Source organism: Moschus berezovskii, chromosome 26, assembly GCF_049115385.1.
Source record: "Moschus berezovskii isolate FMDL1 chromosome 26, NW_MosBer_1.0, whole genome shotgun sequence".
In the NCBI taxonomy this organism is placed as follows: Eukaryota; Metazoa; Chordata; class Mammalia; order Artiodactyla; family Moschidae; genus Moschus; species Moschus berezovskii.
In genome coordinates this window covers 30292125-30307077 of record NC_142485.1, presented here as the reverse complement: position 1 = coordinate 30307077, position 14953 = coordinate 30292125, and the positions used below count along the sequence as shown (strand labels likewise).

The 14953-nt window shown below is 43.4% G+C and overlaps 1 protein-coding gene across 2 annotated transcripts in view; it reads right to left on the bottom strand.

Moving 5' to 3' along the window:
* The window catches only part of ACSL1 (acyl-CoA synthetase long chain family member 1), a 72260-nt gene that overhangs the window by 39274 nt on the left and 18033 nt on the right, over nucleotides 1–14953 (bottom strand). For both annotated transcript variants that reach the window (XM_055416408.2, XM_055416406.2), the window contains one exon: nucleotides 6909–7135. In XM_055416408.2, coding sequence (XP_055272383.2) covers nucleotides 6909–7103 — 195 coding nt within the window. In that variant the 5' untranslated portion in view covers nucleotides 7104–7135. Of the gene's footprint in view, nucleotides 1–6908; nucleotides 7136–14953 lie in introns of those variants that run through there.

Sequence of the window (14953 nt, the reverse complement as noted above, 5' to 3'; positions counted from 1 at the left end):
TTTCAGCTTTGTTAAGGTATAAATGACATGGTGGTGGTTTATTCACTAACTTGTATCCAACTCTTTGCAACCCCATGGATTACAGCCCACCAGGTTCCTTCACCCATGGAACTCTCCAGGCAAGAAGACTGGACTAGGTTGCCATTAGTGGAGAAGATCCTTCTCCAGGTGATCTTCCCGATCCAGGGATCAAACCTGCATCATTGCAGGCAGATTCTTTACCAACTGAGCCACCAGGGAGTTCAGTAATTGACATATTTACCATTTTAAAATCTTTTTTGGTAGGGATACCTAAGTTCTACTCTCTCAGCAAATTTCAATTATGCAATACAGTGTTATCAGCTTCACCTCGTCATACGTTAGATCCTCAGACTTTACTCTTCTGACAGCTGACAGCTTGAACCCTTTCACCCACTCCCTGTTTCTTCCACCACCACCCTCAAGCCCTGACAACCACCATTCTACTCACTGGTTCTAGGAGTTCAAATCTTTTTTTTTGGCGGGGTGGGCACCGTCATCACCCCTTTGTCTCCATAAGTCCAGAGTGAGAACTTCATAAAAACTTTTAAACAGTGCTCTCTTCTTGTGCAGAAACTGCTTTGTCAGTTCACAAGTAGGTCTTTACACCCATGCCTGTGTGTCAACAGTGTGATTCTGCTGACCACGGGGGAAATCCTACTCACTGAGTCTCACACGTACCTGTGCACACAGATGAGGAGCGCCATCCCTTGTCACAGTGGCCCCGGCCTGAGGTTTGTCTGGACAACCCATGGCATCCAGAAGGCCTCAGTGCATGGGAACTTTTGAGCTTCAAAGCCTTGCGATTTACTGAGCGTGGCTTCCAGGGGGGCTGGTGCGCCCCATTTAGGGTGCTTCCTTCGAGTTCTTCTCCAATGAGGAACCGTGGTTCTAGTTTTATGGCATGAAAATAAGTCACTCGTGTGACTCTTAGGAAGGACCTTCTCCACAGTGTCCTCTCCACGGCGGTCCTCCCTGCTGGGCTGCCCACTCTGCAAGGGCAGCAGCCTCTTCCTCCTGCATCCTATGTGCACCATGCACTTGCTGAACGAATGTCAGTGAATGCCAGTCTCATGCCTACTCTCTGTGAGCAGGGAGAACCGAGTCCAGAGGGTCACAGCCTCCATACTCGACTTTTAGCAGCACAGGATTGAAACGCTAAGGTAAGTTCCTCACCATACAAACCCCAACATACGGATGCTTAAATCTCAACCTTTCACGTCAAAGGGACACCCAGCCAACAAGTGACCTGGATGTCATGAGGTCATTTGAAGTGAAGTCATCCAACAGGGAGACAAGATGAGTTATGCCCAGTGAACTTGTTCTGCCCACTAAAAGAGATGAACCCACACTAAGTCAAGGCCTGGTAACAAGTTTAAAGAGTGACTCTTATTACCAGAGGTACAGTTTTATTTTTAGCCACGTTATATGGCTTGCTGGAGCTTAGTTCCCCATCCAGGGATTGAACCCGAGGTCCCTGCAGTGGAAACGTGGAGTCCTAACCACTGGACTGCCAGGGAAGTCTCCCTTGAGGTACATTTTTAAAACAAGTTCTGACTTTAAAAGGCTAAGGACTAGAAGGTATAAAAAAGTTTTTACTTGCTATGATTTATTTCCTTCTCTAATATTTAAGGACCAAACAAAACAGGTAAGTTGGGCTTTCATTTCACTGTATTATAATCTCCTGGCAGGCCTCAAAAAACATCCTGACTTCAAGAAGATAGCCATCTCAATGCCTATAGAACATTGCAGGAATTCACAGACTGGTTCTGCCACCTCCTTCCGCAATGGCAATGGTTCTCATCAATACTTTGCAATGGGTTTGTTGCCTAACCCCCTTAAACTCTGGCCCACAACCCCTTCAGCAACAAGTTCTGCTCTGACCTGGCTCAGGGAAGGCAGAAGTCACCAGGACCCACTTGGACTGCTGCTGCCCAGGTTCTGCCAGTCCTCTGTCCCTCTCCAAGTCCTTACCTCCACCCCGTCCTTGACAGTTTCTGATCCTACATCCAACTTGGGTGGGGGACCCCAGACTCCATTTCTTATCTGACCTGCCCATTTTCCCCCTACCATTTCTGCCTCTACCTTTAACTGCGAATCCATTTTCAGAAGAGTCTACTCCCAGGTTCAGAAGGTCGAGCCACTGGCTCATCAAATTTATCTGCATGAACCCAAAGCTTCCTTATTTACCCTGCTTTATCCTCTCTGCACACCCACCTCCCACCCCCGAACAAAGAATCCTAGTTAAAATACATAACTTTCAACCCTGTTAGGAGGCAGCATAACAGAGTTTCAGATCTTCCTCTTACTATGGGGTATAATTTCACCTGGGTAGGATCCTGTTGTTCTCTCATCTCTAAAATGCGAGGGTTCAAAGAGAAGAGCTTTAGGGAAAAAGAAACCCAACATTTCCTGAACACTTCTCTTGGGCTCAGCTGGACGCTGCCTGTATCTAACACAGCCTCTCAACATGGTGGGAGGAAAGGCCCTGGTCATTTCTCTTCTCCAGATGAGGAATCTGAAGGTCAGGCTGGGTGAGCCTGCCCAAGGCTACCTGGCCCCAGCAGAGCAGACCAGGCTAACCTCGGCTACATTCCCCTGCTTCTCTGGTCTTTTCTGGCTCCAACACACTCTCCTATGCCCTGGAATGGCAACCACCATGGCCTGAGCCATGACCAGTCCCCTGGGTTTCTGGTCACTCGAGAAAACACTGTTTTCACGAGAGGGAAATGGGGACCTCAATTTCAGAGAAGACATTTGTGGTTGTTGTTTTAGTCACTAAGTTGTGTCTGGCTTTTGCAACCCCAGGGACTGTAGCCATCCAGGCTCCTCTGTCTATGGGATTTCCCAGGCAAGAACACTGGAGTGGGTTGCCATTTCCTCCAGCATATCTTTCCCACCCCAGGGATCGAACCCAAGTCTCCTGAATTGGCAGGCAAATTCTTTACCACTGAGCCACCTGGGAAGCCTAGAGAACAGATTGAAATCAGTTAAAACCAGAAAACTCCCTCATCACTCGAGTGTGATTAAAAAATAATAATAATAAAACAGATGAACACAGAAAAACTTGCTTCTATGCTCTGCTCAAAGTTATGGGGAAAAGCAGAGAAATCTGTGGAAGAGTTCTTCCTGGACTCGCACTGTTGCAGCTGGGGGCTGCACCCCAGACAGGAAACAGTTGTTCTCTAAACAGGGTCCTGATCAAACCAGGCTCCAAAATTTAAGAGAGACTTTTGGGATTCTGGGGCCAACTCCAGCTTCTCTGTCCCATTCTATAGCTCGCGTCTGCATCCTGTTTCTGGCACTAGTCTGTAGCACGGGTGCTAACATCTTTATTATCCTGATTTGTAAAAGGAAATTTTAGAAACTTTAACTCATCCAGAACTTCTGTGCTATGGCTTTTTTTTAAAAAAATAAAAGTGTAACTGGGAAACAGCCAGTGTGGATAATGATAAGATGCAGCCAAACTCAAAAGGGCAGATTCTTCTCATTTTAATAGCCACGTGAAGTTTATGGAAAGAGGCGGGTGAAAAAACTGTTCATGTGAAATGGGAGGGGGTGTGAGAGTGGGGTTGTGCAAATGGTGCTTCAGTTCAGTTCAGTTCAGTCGCTCAGTCGTGTCTGACTCTTTGTGACCCCATGAATCACAGCACGCCAGGCCTCCCTGTCCATCACCAACTCCCGGAGTTCACCCAAACTCATGTCCATCGAGTCGGTGATGCCATCCAGCCATCTCATTCTCTGTCGTCCCCTTCTCCTCCCGCCCCCAATCCTTCCCAGCATCAGACTCTTTTCCAGTGAGTCAACTCATCGCATGAGGTGGCCAAAGTATTGGAGTTTCAGCTTTGGTGCTTACTTGACTTCAAAGTAGGAACAAAGCAAGGAGACTTTAATCTGGTGATCAGCCCCTATGACAGTCTAAGACAGACAGGCTCTGGACTTACTTAATGAATTAAGCTCCTATTGCTGTCATGGAAGCCCATATAACAATGCTAGCAATATAATCATGGAGAAAGCAAGAGAGTTCCAGAAGAGCATCTATTTCTGTTTCATTGACTATGTCAAAGCCTTTGACTGTGTGGATCACAATAAATTGTGGAACATTCTGAAAGAGATGGGAATCCCAGACCACCCGACCTGCCTCTTAAGAAACCTGTATGCAGGTCAGGAAGCAACAGTCAGAACTGTACATGGAACAACAGACTGGTTCCAAATAGGAAAAGGAGTACATCAAGGCTGTATATTGTCACCTTGCTTATTTAACTTATATGCAGAGTACATCATGAGGAATGCTGGGCTGGAAGAAGCACAAGCTGGAATCAAGATTGCTGGGAGAAATATCAATAACCTCAGATATGTAGATGACACTACCCTTATGGCAGAAAGTGAAGAGGAACTCAAAAGCCTCTTGATGAAAGTGAAAGAGGAGAGTGAAAAGGTTGGCTTGAAGCTCAACACTCAGAAAACAAAGATCATGGCATCTGGTCCCATCACTTCATGGGAAATAGATGGAAAAACAGTGGAAACAGTGTCAGACTTTATTTTTTTGGGCTCCAAAATCACTGCAGATGCTGATTGCAGCCATGAAATTAAAAGACGCTTACTCCTTGGAAGGAAAGTTATGACCAACCTTGATAATATATTAGAAAGCAGAGACATTATTTTGCCAACAAAGGTCCGTCTTGTCAAGGCTATGGTTTTTCCCGTGGTCATGTATGGATGTGAGAGTTGGACTGTGAAGAAAGCTGATCGCCAAAGAATTGACGCTTTTGAACTGTGGTGTTGGAGAAGACTCTTGAGAGTCCCTTGGAATGCAAGGAGATCCAACCAGTCCATTCTAAGGGAGATCGATCCTGGGTGTTCTTTGGAGGGACTGATGCTGAAGCTGAAACTGCAATACTTTGGCCACCTCATGAGACGAATTGACTCACTGGAAAAGACTCTGATGCTGGGAAAGGTTGGGGACGGGAGGAGAAGGGGACGACCGAGAATGAGATGGCTGGATGGCATCACCGACTCTGTGGACATGAGTTTGAGTGAGCCCCGGGAGTTGGTGATGGACAGGGAGGCCTGGTGTGCTGTGATTCATGGGGTCGCGGAGAGTCGGACACGACTGAGTGACTGAGCTGAACTGAACTGAACTGAGCAATATAAAAGCATCTATAATTATTAAGTATTATAACTCCCAAGCTAATCTTAAGTTCAATATTTTAAGTTCTTTTTTAGAAATGCAAAGCAACTTTGTACCTCTTCCTAAGACCTAAAAGTTCTGAAAATCAGAGCTAAATCTACTATCCCTATAAAAAGAAAAGTCAGGAAGCCCATATACCAAGTAACAGAATTAGAGATTTTAATTTTCTTTCTATTTATCTGAAGTTTCAAACTGTTCTATAGAGAAGATGTATGATTATTTTAAAAAGGCTCATTGACTTTACGTGAAGCTGGGACTTAAAATACACATTCCTCTCCAATTTCTCATACAATAAGAATTTGGCTTTTTTACTTTTTACAGTTACTGTTAAATTATAAATATCTTAAAGTTGCACTTGCCAAGGACTGTTTTCACAGTGATGGCAATGCTACTATGAGACACCAGGTCCTCTGCCAGAAGAGATGCCAGAAACTCCACACACAGTAGGGAAAATTAAATTCTTCTCACGATTGGTATACGACTAGCTGTTGTGAAACACCAAGTTCATCTTCTAACTAGAAATGAAGTACAAAGTCAACTTGCCTCAGCAATAGTTCACTCTATTTTTACATTTTGGCACGAATTAGACTGATATCTTCTATATATGTTAAGAGTTTCACATTAATGAATCCAAGAGACAGTCTGAAATTAAACAAAGAAGCGCAACTCTTTAAATAACAAAAAGGCATTAATCAGGCATGGGTTTATTTGGAAGGACACACTCTCCCCCTCATGGCCATCAGCCTGCATTGGGGAGTAGGGGGGCTGGTGGTGGTGACCTTTCACCACATAGCTAAAAGTAAATCAGGTGATTCTGTCTTTCACAATGTTCTTCTTTTGCAAGTCATAAGTCCTGAAAATGAAATCTGACTTGGGGAGGGGAAAGCAGGAAACGTCAAAGCAGAGAGCAGGTAAAGAGTCAAAGCATCTGTGAACGCCAGGCTGCTTCATCTTTGCTGCTGACCTTTTAAGAGATGTGTGAGGAGAGGAAGGTAGAGCGGGTGCACTGAGAAAAGAATCCTTCTGGAAGAACCTTGAGACTGCCCTCTCATCCCACCCAGGGAGCCCTAATTATGGACCATCACTCACCGCCTAGATTTTTACAACAACGAGAGCATGACCTTTCATTCGCCCAAGTTAAACGGCAACCACGGTACTGAACTCGACTTCTTGAATGTCCTTGTTTTTCTCACCCATCCTAAATTCTGTGGCTCCATTATTCCTGAAGGCTCCTAGACTGACTTCATTCTATCATTAGTGGAAATGCCCGAGTCCCTTTCAACCTCTGAATGATGTTCTCCAGGTATCAGACAATCACAGGTGAAATCCTTGTTTCTCTAACCCTCTTCTTGGCTGAGGGAGGGGACCCCGTGCTTGTCTTCTCCCTCTCAGGGCCCTCTGGGCAAAGCACACTGCCCAGTGCCGGGCAGAAGCCCCATGCAATTTGGGGATGAGCCTCTGCTCTGTGTGACGTGGGCAGACACCTAACCAGCACCACCACACACATCCCTCTATCCTATATTTTGACTTCTTCCTCTCATCGCTGCTGAAGTTCTGTCTGGGAAGCACATTTCAGTTTGCAAAGTGCCCTGGAGAACAAATATTTACTTGGGATTGTGATCCTGCTGGATGTCACCGTGATGGGGCCTAGAAACTGGGGAGAGAGGCAGAAAACCTGAGGCGGCCAGGTTCCACTTACCGGCACCTCCACTGACTGCATGGCCAGGTCACATGGCGGCTTCAGGGCCCGTGGCCGCGTGGCGTACCAGAAAGTGGTGAGTGCAGCGAACGCGCCGAAGCCCATGAGCGTGTTGGTTGGAAGGGTGCGCACGTATTGCCGCAAGTCAACCAGCTCTGGCAGCCGAAAGTACTGGAACAGCTCGTGGGCTTGCATCGTCCTGGGTTGGCAGCGTCCTAAGCCACAATCTGTGGGATAGAAAAAGGTCATGTTCATTCCAGGGAGGAGGGATGCTGTTCCAAACTCCCCAAGGCTGATGACCATCAACTCGATGGTTGGCTCATCAACGGGGGCATAAGAGCCACGGGCTGATGGCTCAGGCCTTCTTCTCCGGGCTGTCAAATCTCACTTTTCTAAAAGCACTTTAGGAATTCATTTTACTTCTGTCGGCTTATGTAAAGTTCTCATCATCCACATTCAAAAGATTTAGCCATTCAGAATTCTTGCTGTAAAATGTTAACATAAGGGGCATGAATTACCATTTTCTTGTCTGACATTCTCCCCCTGTTCTCTTCCACCTGATCAAACACACTCAACTCTCATTATCAAGGCAGATGGGGAGAAGGACAGAGAGGCAGACACAAGCCTAAACCACCCGAGGGCCAACAGTTTTCACGTCCTCTCACAAAACTCAGCACAAGCTTCCCAGCTGGTGAAACAGGTCATGCTGGATTTCGGGGTGTGTGGGGGGTGTCTCTCACCTTCCCTACACTCTTTATAGCATAAAAGCAGCCATGGAGATGCAGGGGAAACTGGAGTCAGCTATCCTGATAAAACAGGGTCTTTTATATTCCTCAAGCTATTATAGCTAAATAATAAAAGGGTGTGCATAAATATCTAGAGATATTCATTCAGCCAGTATCTAGAGAGATCACAGAATAGTATTTGGAAGAAAGGTAAAATAGTACTTAATATCCCAGATTCTAGAGCCAAATCCTGCCTCCCCGGCTCATTCGCTGAATAACTGGGGACAAATCACTCCCTTTTCTGTCCTCAGTCTCTTCATTGGTAAAAACAGCACCTATCTGGTAGGGCTTTTATAAGGCTTTTATAAGGTTCACCTAAAGAACTTAGAATGGTGCAAGGTACCACAATGTGTTCAACTAAGTTGGGCATTATTATTATTTCCTCTACTAATATTCCACATTTCTCCTGCATGAGGAACAATAAGAGATACAGGTAATAAAAACTGACACTTATCTACAAGGAGTTTACATGCAAAATTAAGAAGCCAAAGCACACAGAAGAAAATCAGATGAACAGCACCATACACACATACACACACATATATATAAAAGCCTCTAATTGAATATTATAGACAATTTATACACATATAATGATGTAAAAAATTAAAGTGCAGTACAGAGAACAAATAATAATTCTAATTAAAAAATGATTGCTGAGTAACTACTCTCAAGTATGTTTGGCATACATGTGGCAGGAAATCCTAGTAAACTATCTGAAAGACTTTTCTCAAAAAACTCGCCCGAAATGTGGTAAGTGGTAACCTTCATCATAAATTCAGATAGTATGTTTGAGCTCCTTACTATATGTTCTTTTAAATAGCTAGGTCCCAAGACTGAAAATAGTTCCTCACCCCCTCAGATTACAGGTATCCTCTTCAAATTTCAATCTATATTATTGTATAAATATTTTTACAGAGTCACAGAATATCAAGAGCTTTCACTGGCCATCAGTACTTCTAGAAGGCAATGTCATATCCAACCTTGTGCTCCCACAGCCCGGTGCAGGTGCGCAGAAAACACACACATATACACAGACACAGACAATTTCCAGCTTTAACACGGCAACAGAGAAGAAGTAGGTTAAGTGCATTTCTTCAGGTCACAACTGTGGACAGAAAGCACTCACAGAGCCACTCACCATCTGTGCCACCGACAGCTGACTGCTGGGTGACACACCAACCTCAGAAAAAGACCAGGGGTGGGGGCGGGGCTGGGGGTGGACGCGCTCAGCCGTTGCCTGCACAGCCTGCCAAGGTCTGTCCGGGCATTCGTCACATGCTCAGTCCTGTGCTGCTGCCCACTGGGCTAAAGGTAACTAGCAGACAAAATCCATACGTGACTTCTCAGGAGAACAGACGGTGGAGGATGGGCCAATGAGGAGCTGGGAGCAGTCACCCCACTGCTCCACCCATGGGCAGGGACAGGCATCGGTTAGTGTCATTGCTGGTGCCAGTTCCGAAGGCAGACACTGGTTTCTTTCTGCTCGCCTCCCCAGTCAAGAGAGACAATGGGCATATTTAAAAAACAAAACAAAACACTGAAATGAATGATCAGATGCTGGGTGGTCATGTCAAACAGACATGGGACAGATCAAGAAAGGAACTGATTGTCAGTCAGAAGTTGACAGCAGATTTCTTCTAGATGAATTCATAGCTCCAACTGACCTACCCCAGCCATTCACCAAATGTGAGCATCTAGTGTAGGCTAAGGGCTGGAAGACGGTGCCCATGACCTGGTCGGGGCTCTCAACGGGTTAACCAGCTATTGGGGGAGATTGCTGTTGTTCAGTCTCCAAGTCGTGTCCAACTCTTCGTGACCCCATGGACTGCAGCACGCCAGGCTTCCCTGTCCCTCACCATCTCCCAGAGTTTGCCCAAGTTCAAGTGAGGGAGATATAAACTTAAAAAAAAGCAGTTATCTGTTTGCAGGTGGGGTAAGTGTTTGCACTGTTAAGATCCAGTGCTCAGGGAAGACCCTTCTAAGGAGACGGTGTTGACACAGAGACTTTAAGGATACGCAGACAAAGAGTCCAGGTCCTAGTAGCCCCAAGCGGTTAGAGTTCATAAACAGTATTGCACTTCCATGGATGCACAGAAACATGCATAAAATGTGCATACCTCCTTTTCCCTCCAATCATTCTGGCTTTCTTCATCACCCATGGCACTTCAAGCTTATTACACACATCCCTACCCTTCCCTCCTGTCTCCCCAAAGTCCCTGAAATCATTTTCATAAAACCTACATCATGTGAATTTACAGGAGTTGTTCAACAGACTCACAGCACTGTGTGAGAATATTAAATCATCCCCACATAAACAAACACTGTCATAAACAAGTGATTAACTTTTTTCTTTTATTTTTTAATTGGAGGCTAATTACTTTACAATACTGTAGTGGTTTTGCCATACACTGACATAAATCCACCCCGGATGTATATGTGTTCCCCATCTTGAACCCCCCTCCCACCTCCCTCCCCATATCATCCCTCTGGGTCATCCCAGCGCACCAGCCCCGAGCATCCTGTATCATGCATCGAACCTTGACTGGCGGTGATTCGTTTCACATATGATAATATACATGTTTCAATGCCTTTCTCCCAAATCATCCCACCCTCGCCCTCTCCCACAGAGTCCAAAAGACTGTTCTATACATCTGTGTCTCTTTTGCTGTCTTGGGTACAGAGTTATCGTTACCATCTTTCTAAATTCCATATATATGCATTTTATACTGTATTGGTGTTTTACTTTCTGGCTTACTTCACTGTATAATAGGCTTCAGTTTCATTCACCTCATTAGGACTGATTCAAATGTATTCTTTTTAATGGCTGAGTAATACTCCATTATGTAAATGTACCAAAGCTTTCTTATCCATTCGTCTGCAGATGGACATGTAGGTTGCTTCCATGTCCTCGCTATTATAAACGGTGCTGCGATGAACATTGGGGTACACGTGTCTCTTTCAATTCTGGTTTCCTCAGTGTGTATGCCCAGAAGTGGGATTGCTGCGTCGTATGGCAGTTCTATTTCTAGTTTTTTAAGGAATCTCCACACTGTTCTCCATAGTGGCTGTACTAGTTTGCATTCCCACCAACAGTGCAAGAGGGTTCCCTTTTCTCCACACCCTCTCCAGCATTTATTGCTTATAGACTTTTGGTAGCAGCCATTCTGACTGGCGTGAAATGGTACCTCATTGTGGTTTGATTTGCATTTCTCTGATAATGAGTGATGTTGAGCATCTTTTCATGTGTTTGTTAGCCATCTGCATGTCTTCTTTGGAGAAATGTCTGTTTAGATCTTTGGCCCATTTTTTGATTGGGTCGTTTATTTTTCTGGAATTGAGCTGAAGGTATTGCTTGTATGTTTTTGAGATTAATTCTTTGTCAGTTACTTCATTTGCTATTATTTTCTCCCATTCTGAAGGCTGTCTTTTCACCTTGCTTATAGTTTCCTTTGTTGTGCAGAAGCTTTTAATTTTAATTAGGTCCCATTTGTTTATTTTTGCTTTTATTTCCAGTATTCTGGGAGGTGGGTCATAGAGGATCCTGCTGTGATTTATGTCGGAGAGTGTTTTGCCTATGTTCTCCTCTAGGAGTTTTATAGTTTCTGGTCTTACGTTGAGATCTTTAATCCATTTTGAGTTTATTTTTGTGTATGGTGTTAGTGAGTGTTCTAGTTTCATTCTTTTACAAGTGGTTGACCAGTTTTCCCAGCACCACTTGTTAAAGAGACTGTCTTTTCTCCATCACATATTCTTGCTGCCTCTGTCAAAGATAAGGTGTCCATGCTGCTGCTGCTGCTGCTAAGTCGCTTCAGTCGTGTCCGACTCTGTGTGACCCCAAAGACGGCAGCCCACCAGGCTCCCCCGTCCATGGGATTCTCCAGGCAAGAACACTGGAGTGGGTTGCCATTTCCTTCTCCAATGTGAAAGTGACAGTGAAGTCGCTCAGTCATCTGACTTGTAGCGACCCCATGGACTGCAGCCCACCAGGCTCCTCCGTCCATGGGATTTTCTAGGCAAGAGGACTGGAGTGGGTGTCCATAGGTGCGTGGATTTATCTCTGGACTTTCTATTTTGTTCCATTGATGACTGTGGCTTTGTAGTAGAGCCTGAAGTCAGGCAGGTTGATTCCTCCAGTTCCATTCTTCTTTCTCAAGATTGCTTTGGCTATTCAAGGATTTTTGTATTTCCATACAAATTGCGAAATTATTTGTTCTAGCTCTGTGAAAAATACCATTGGTAGATTGATAGGGGTTGCATTGAATCTATAGATTGATTTTGGGTAGTATACTAATTTTCACTATATTGATTCTTCTGATCAATGAACACGGTATATTTCTCCATCTATTAGTGTCTTCTTTGATTTCTTTCACCAGTGTTTTATAGTTTTCTATATATAGGTCTTTTGTTCTTTAGGTAGATATATTCCCAAGTATTTTATTCTTTTTGTTGCAATGGTGAATAGAATTGTTTCCTTAATTTCTCTATTTTCTCATTATTAGTAGGAATGCAAGGGATTTCTGTGTGTTGATTTTATATCCTGCAACTTAACTATATTTATTGATTAGCTCTAGTAATTTTCTGGTGGAGTCTTTAGGGTTTTCTTTGTAGAGGATCATGTCATCTGCAAACAGTTAAAGTTTTACTTCTTCTTTGCCAATTTGGATTCCTTTTATTTCTTTTTCTGCTCTGATTGCTGTGGCCAAAACTTCCAAAACTACGTTGAATGTTATGGTGAGAGTGGGCACCCTTGTCTTGTTCCTGACTTTAGGGGAAATGCTTTCAATTTTTCACCACTGAGGATAATTTTTGCTGTGGGTTTGTCATATATAGCTTTTATTATGTTGAGATATGTCCCTTCTTTTCTTGATTTCTGAAGGGTTCTTATCACAAATGGATGTTGAATTTTGTCAAAGGCTTTCTCTGCATCTATTGAGATAATCATATGGCTTTTATTTTTCAATTTGTTAATGTGGTGTATCACATTTGATTTGCGAATATTGAAGAATCCTTGCATCCCGAGGATAAAGCCCACTTGGTCATGATATATGATCTTTTTAATGTGTTGTTGGAGTCTGATTGCTAGAATTTTGTTAAGGATTTTTGCATCTGTGTTCATCAGTGATATTTGCCTGTAGTTTTCTTTTTTTGTGACATCTTTGTCAGGTTTTGGTATTAGGGTGATGGTGGCCTCATAGAATGAGTTTGGAAGTTTACCTTCCTCTGTAATTTTCTGGAAGAGTTTAAGTAGGATAGGTGTTAGCTCTTCTCTAAAGTTTTGGTAGAATTCAGCTGTGAAGCCCTCTGGACCTGGGCTTTTGTTTGCTGGAAGATTTCTGATTACAGTTACAATTTCTGTGCTTGTGATGGGTCTGTTAAGATTTTCTATTTCTTCCTGGTTCAGTTTTGGAAAGTTGTACTTTTCTAAGAATTTGTCCATTTCTTGCAAGTTGTCCATTTTATTGGCATATAATTGCTGATAGTAGTCTCTTATGATCCTTTGTATTTCTGTGTTGTCTGTTGTGATCTCTCCATTTTCATTTCTAATTTTATTGATTTGATTTTTCTCCCTTTGTTTCTTGATGAGTCTGGCTAGTGGTTTGTCAATTTTATTTATCCTCTCAAAGAACCAGCTTTTGGCTTTGTTGATTTTTGCTATGGTCTCTTTTGTTTCTTTTGCATTTGTTTCTGTCCTAATTTTTAAGATTTCTTTCTTTCTACTAACCCCGGGGTTCTTCATTTCTTCCTTTTCTAGTTGCTTTAGGTGTAGAGTTAGGTTATTTAGTTGACTTTTTCTTGTTTCTTGAGGTATGCCTGTATTGCTATGAATCTTCCCCTTAGCACTGCTTTTACAGTGTCCCACAGGTTTTGGGTTGTTTTCATTTTCATTCATTTCTATGCATATTTTGATTTCTTTTTTTACTTCTTTTATGATCTGTTGGTTATTCAGCAGCGTGTTGTTCAGTCTCCATATGTTGGAGTTTTTAATAGTTTTTCTCCTGTAATTGAGATCTAATCTTACTGCATTGTGGTCAGAAAAGATACTTGGAATGATTTCAATTTTTTTGAATTTACCAAGGCTAGACTTATGGCCCAGGATGTGATCTATCCTGGAGAAGGTTCCGTGTGCGCTTGAGAAGAAGGTGAAATTCATTGTTTTGGGGTGAAATGTCCTATAGATATCTATTAGGTCTAACTGATCTATTGTATCATTTAACGTTTGTGTTTCCTTGTTAATTTTCTGTTTAGTTGATCTATCCATAGGTGTGAGTGGGGTATTAAAGTCTCCCACTATTATTGCGTTGTTGTTAATTTCCCCTTTCATCAGTTCAGTTCAGTTCAGTTGCTCAGTCGTGTCCGACTCTCTGCGACCCCATGAATCGCAGCACGCCAGGCCTCCCTGTCCATCACCAACTCCCAGAGTTCACTCAAACTCATGTCCACAGAGTCGGTGATGCCATCCAGCCATCTCATTCTCTGTCGTCCCCTTCTCCTCCTGCCCCCAACCTTTCCCAGCATCAGAGTCTTTTCCAGTGAGTCAACTCGTCGCATGAGGCGGCCAAAGTATTTCAGTTTCAGCTTTAGCATCAGTCCTTCCAATGAACACCCAGGACTGATCTCCTTTAGAATGGACTGGTTGGATCTCCTTGCAGTCCAAGGGACTCTCAAGAGTCTTCTCCAACACCACAGTTCAAAAGCATCAATTCTTCGGCAATCAGCTTTCTTCACAGTCCAACTCTCACATCCATACATGACCACGGGAAAAACCATAGCCTTGACTAGATGGACCTTTGTTGGCAAAGTAATGTCTTTGCTTTTTAATATACTATCAAGGTTGGTCATAACTGTCCTTCCAAGTAGTAAGTGTCTTTTAATTTCATGGCTGCAATCAATCACCATCTGCAGTGATTCTGGAGCCCAGGAAAATAGAGTCAGCCACTGTTTCCACTGTTTTTATCTTAAGCATCAGTAATAGCCAAGCTACAAGCAGACAGCATTATACTAAAAAAGAAATAAGTCTATTTCTAGAAATAAGTCTAGGAAAGAAAACTTAAAAAAAAACAACCCAGATAATTGCTGATTCAGTAGCATCCCTGTAAAACCATTTTATTAGGCACCAATCTGTAAAGCTAAGGAGTTAAATCCAGCTAAACTCTTATCTTTACTGGGGGACGACAACAAGTTTATTGTAGCTGTTCAGTCACTTAAGTCATGTTCAACTCTTTGCAACCCCATGAACTGCATCACACCAGGCTTTGTTGT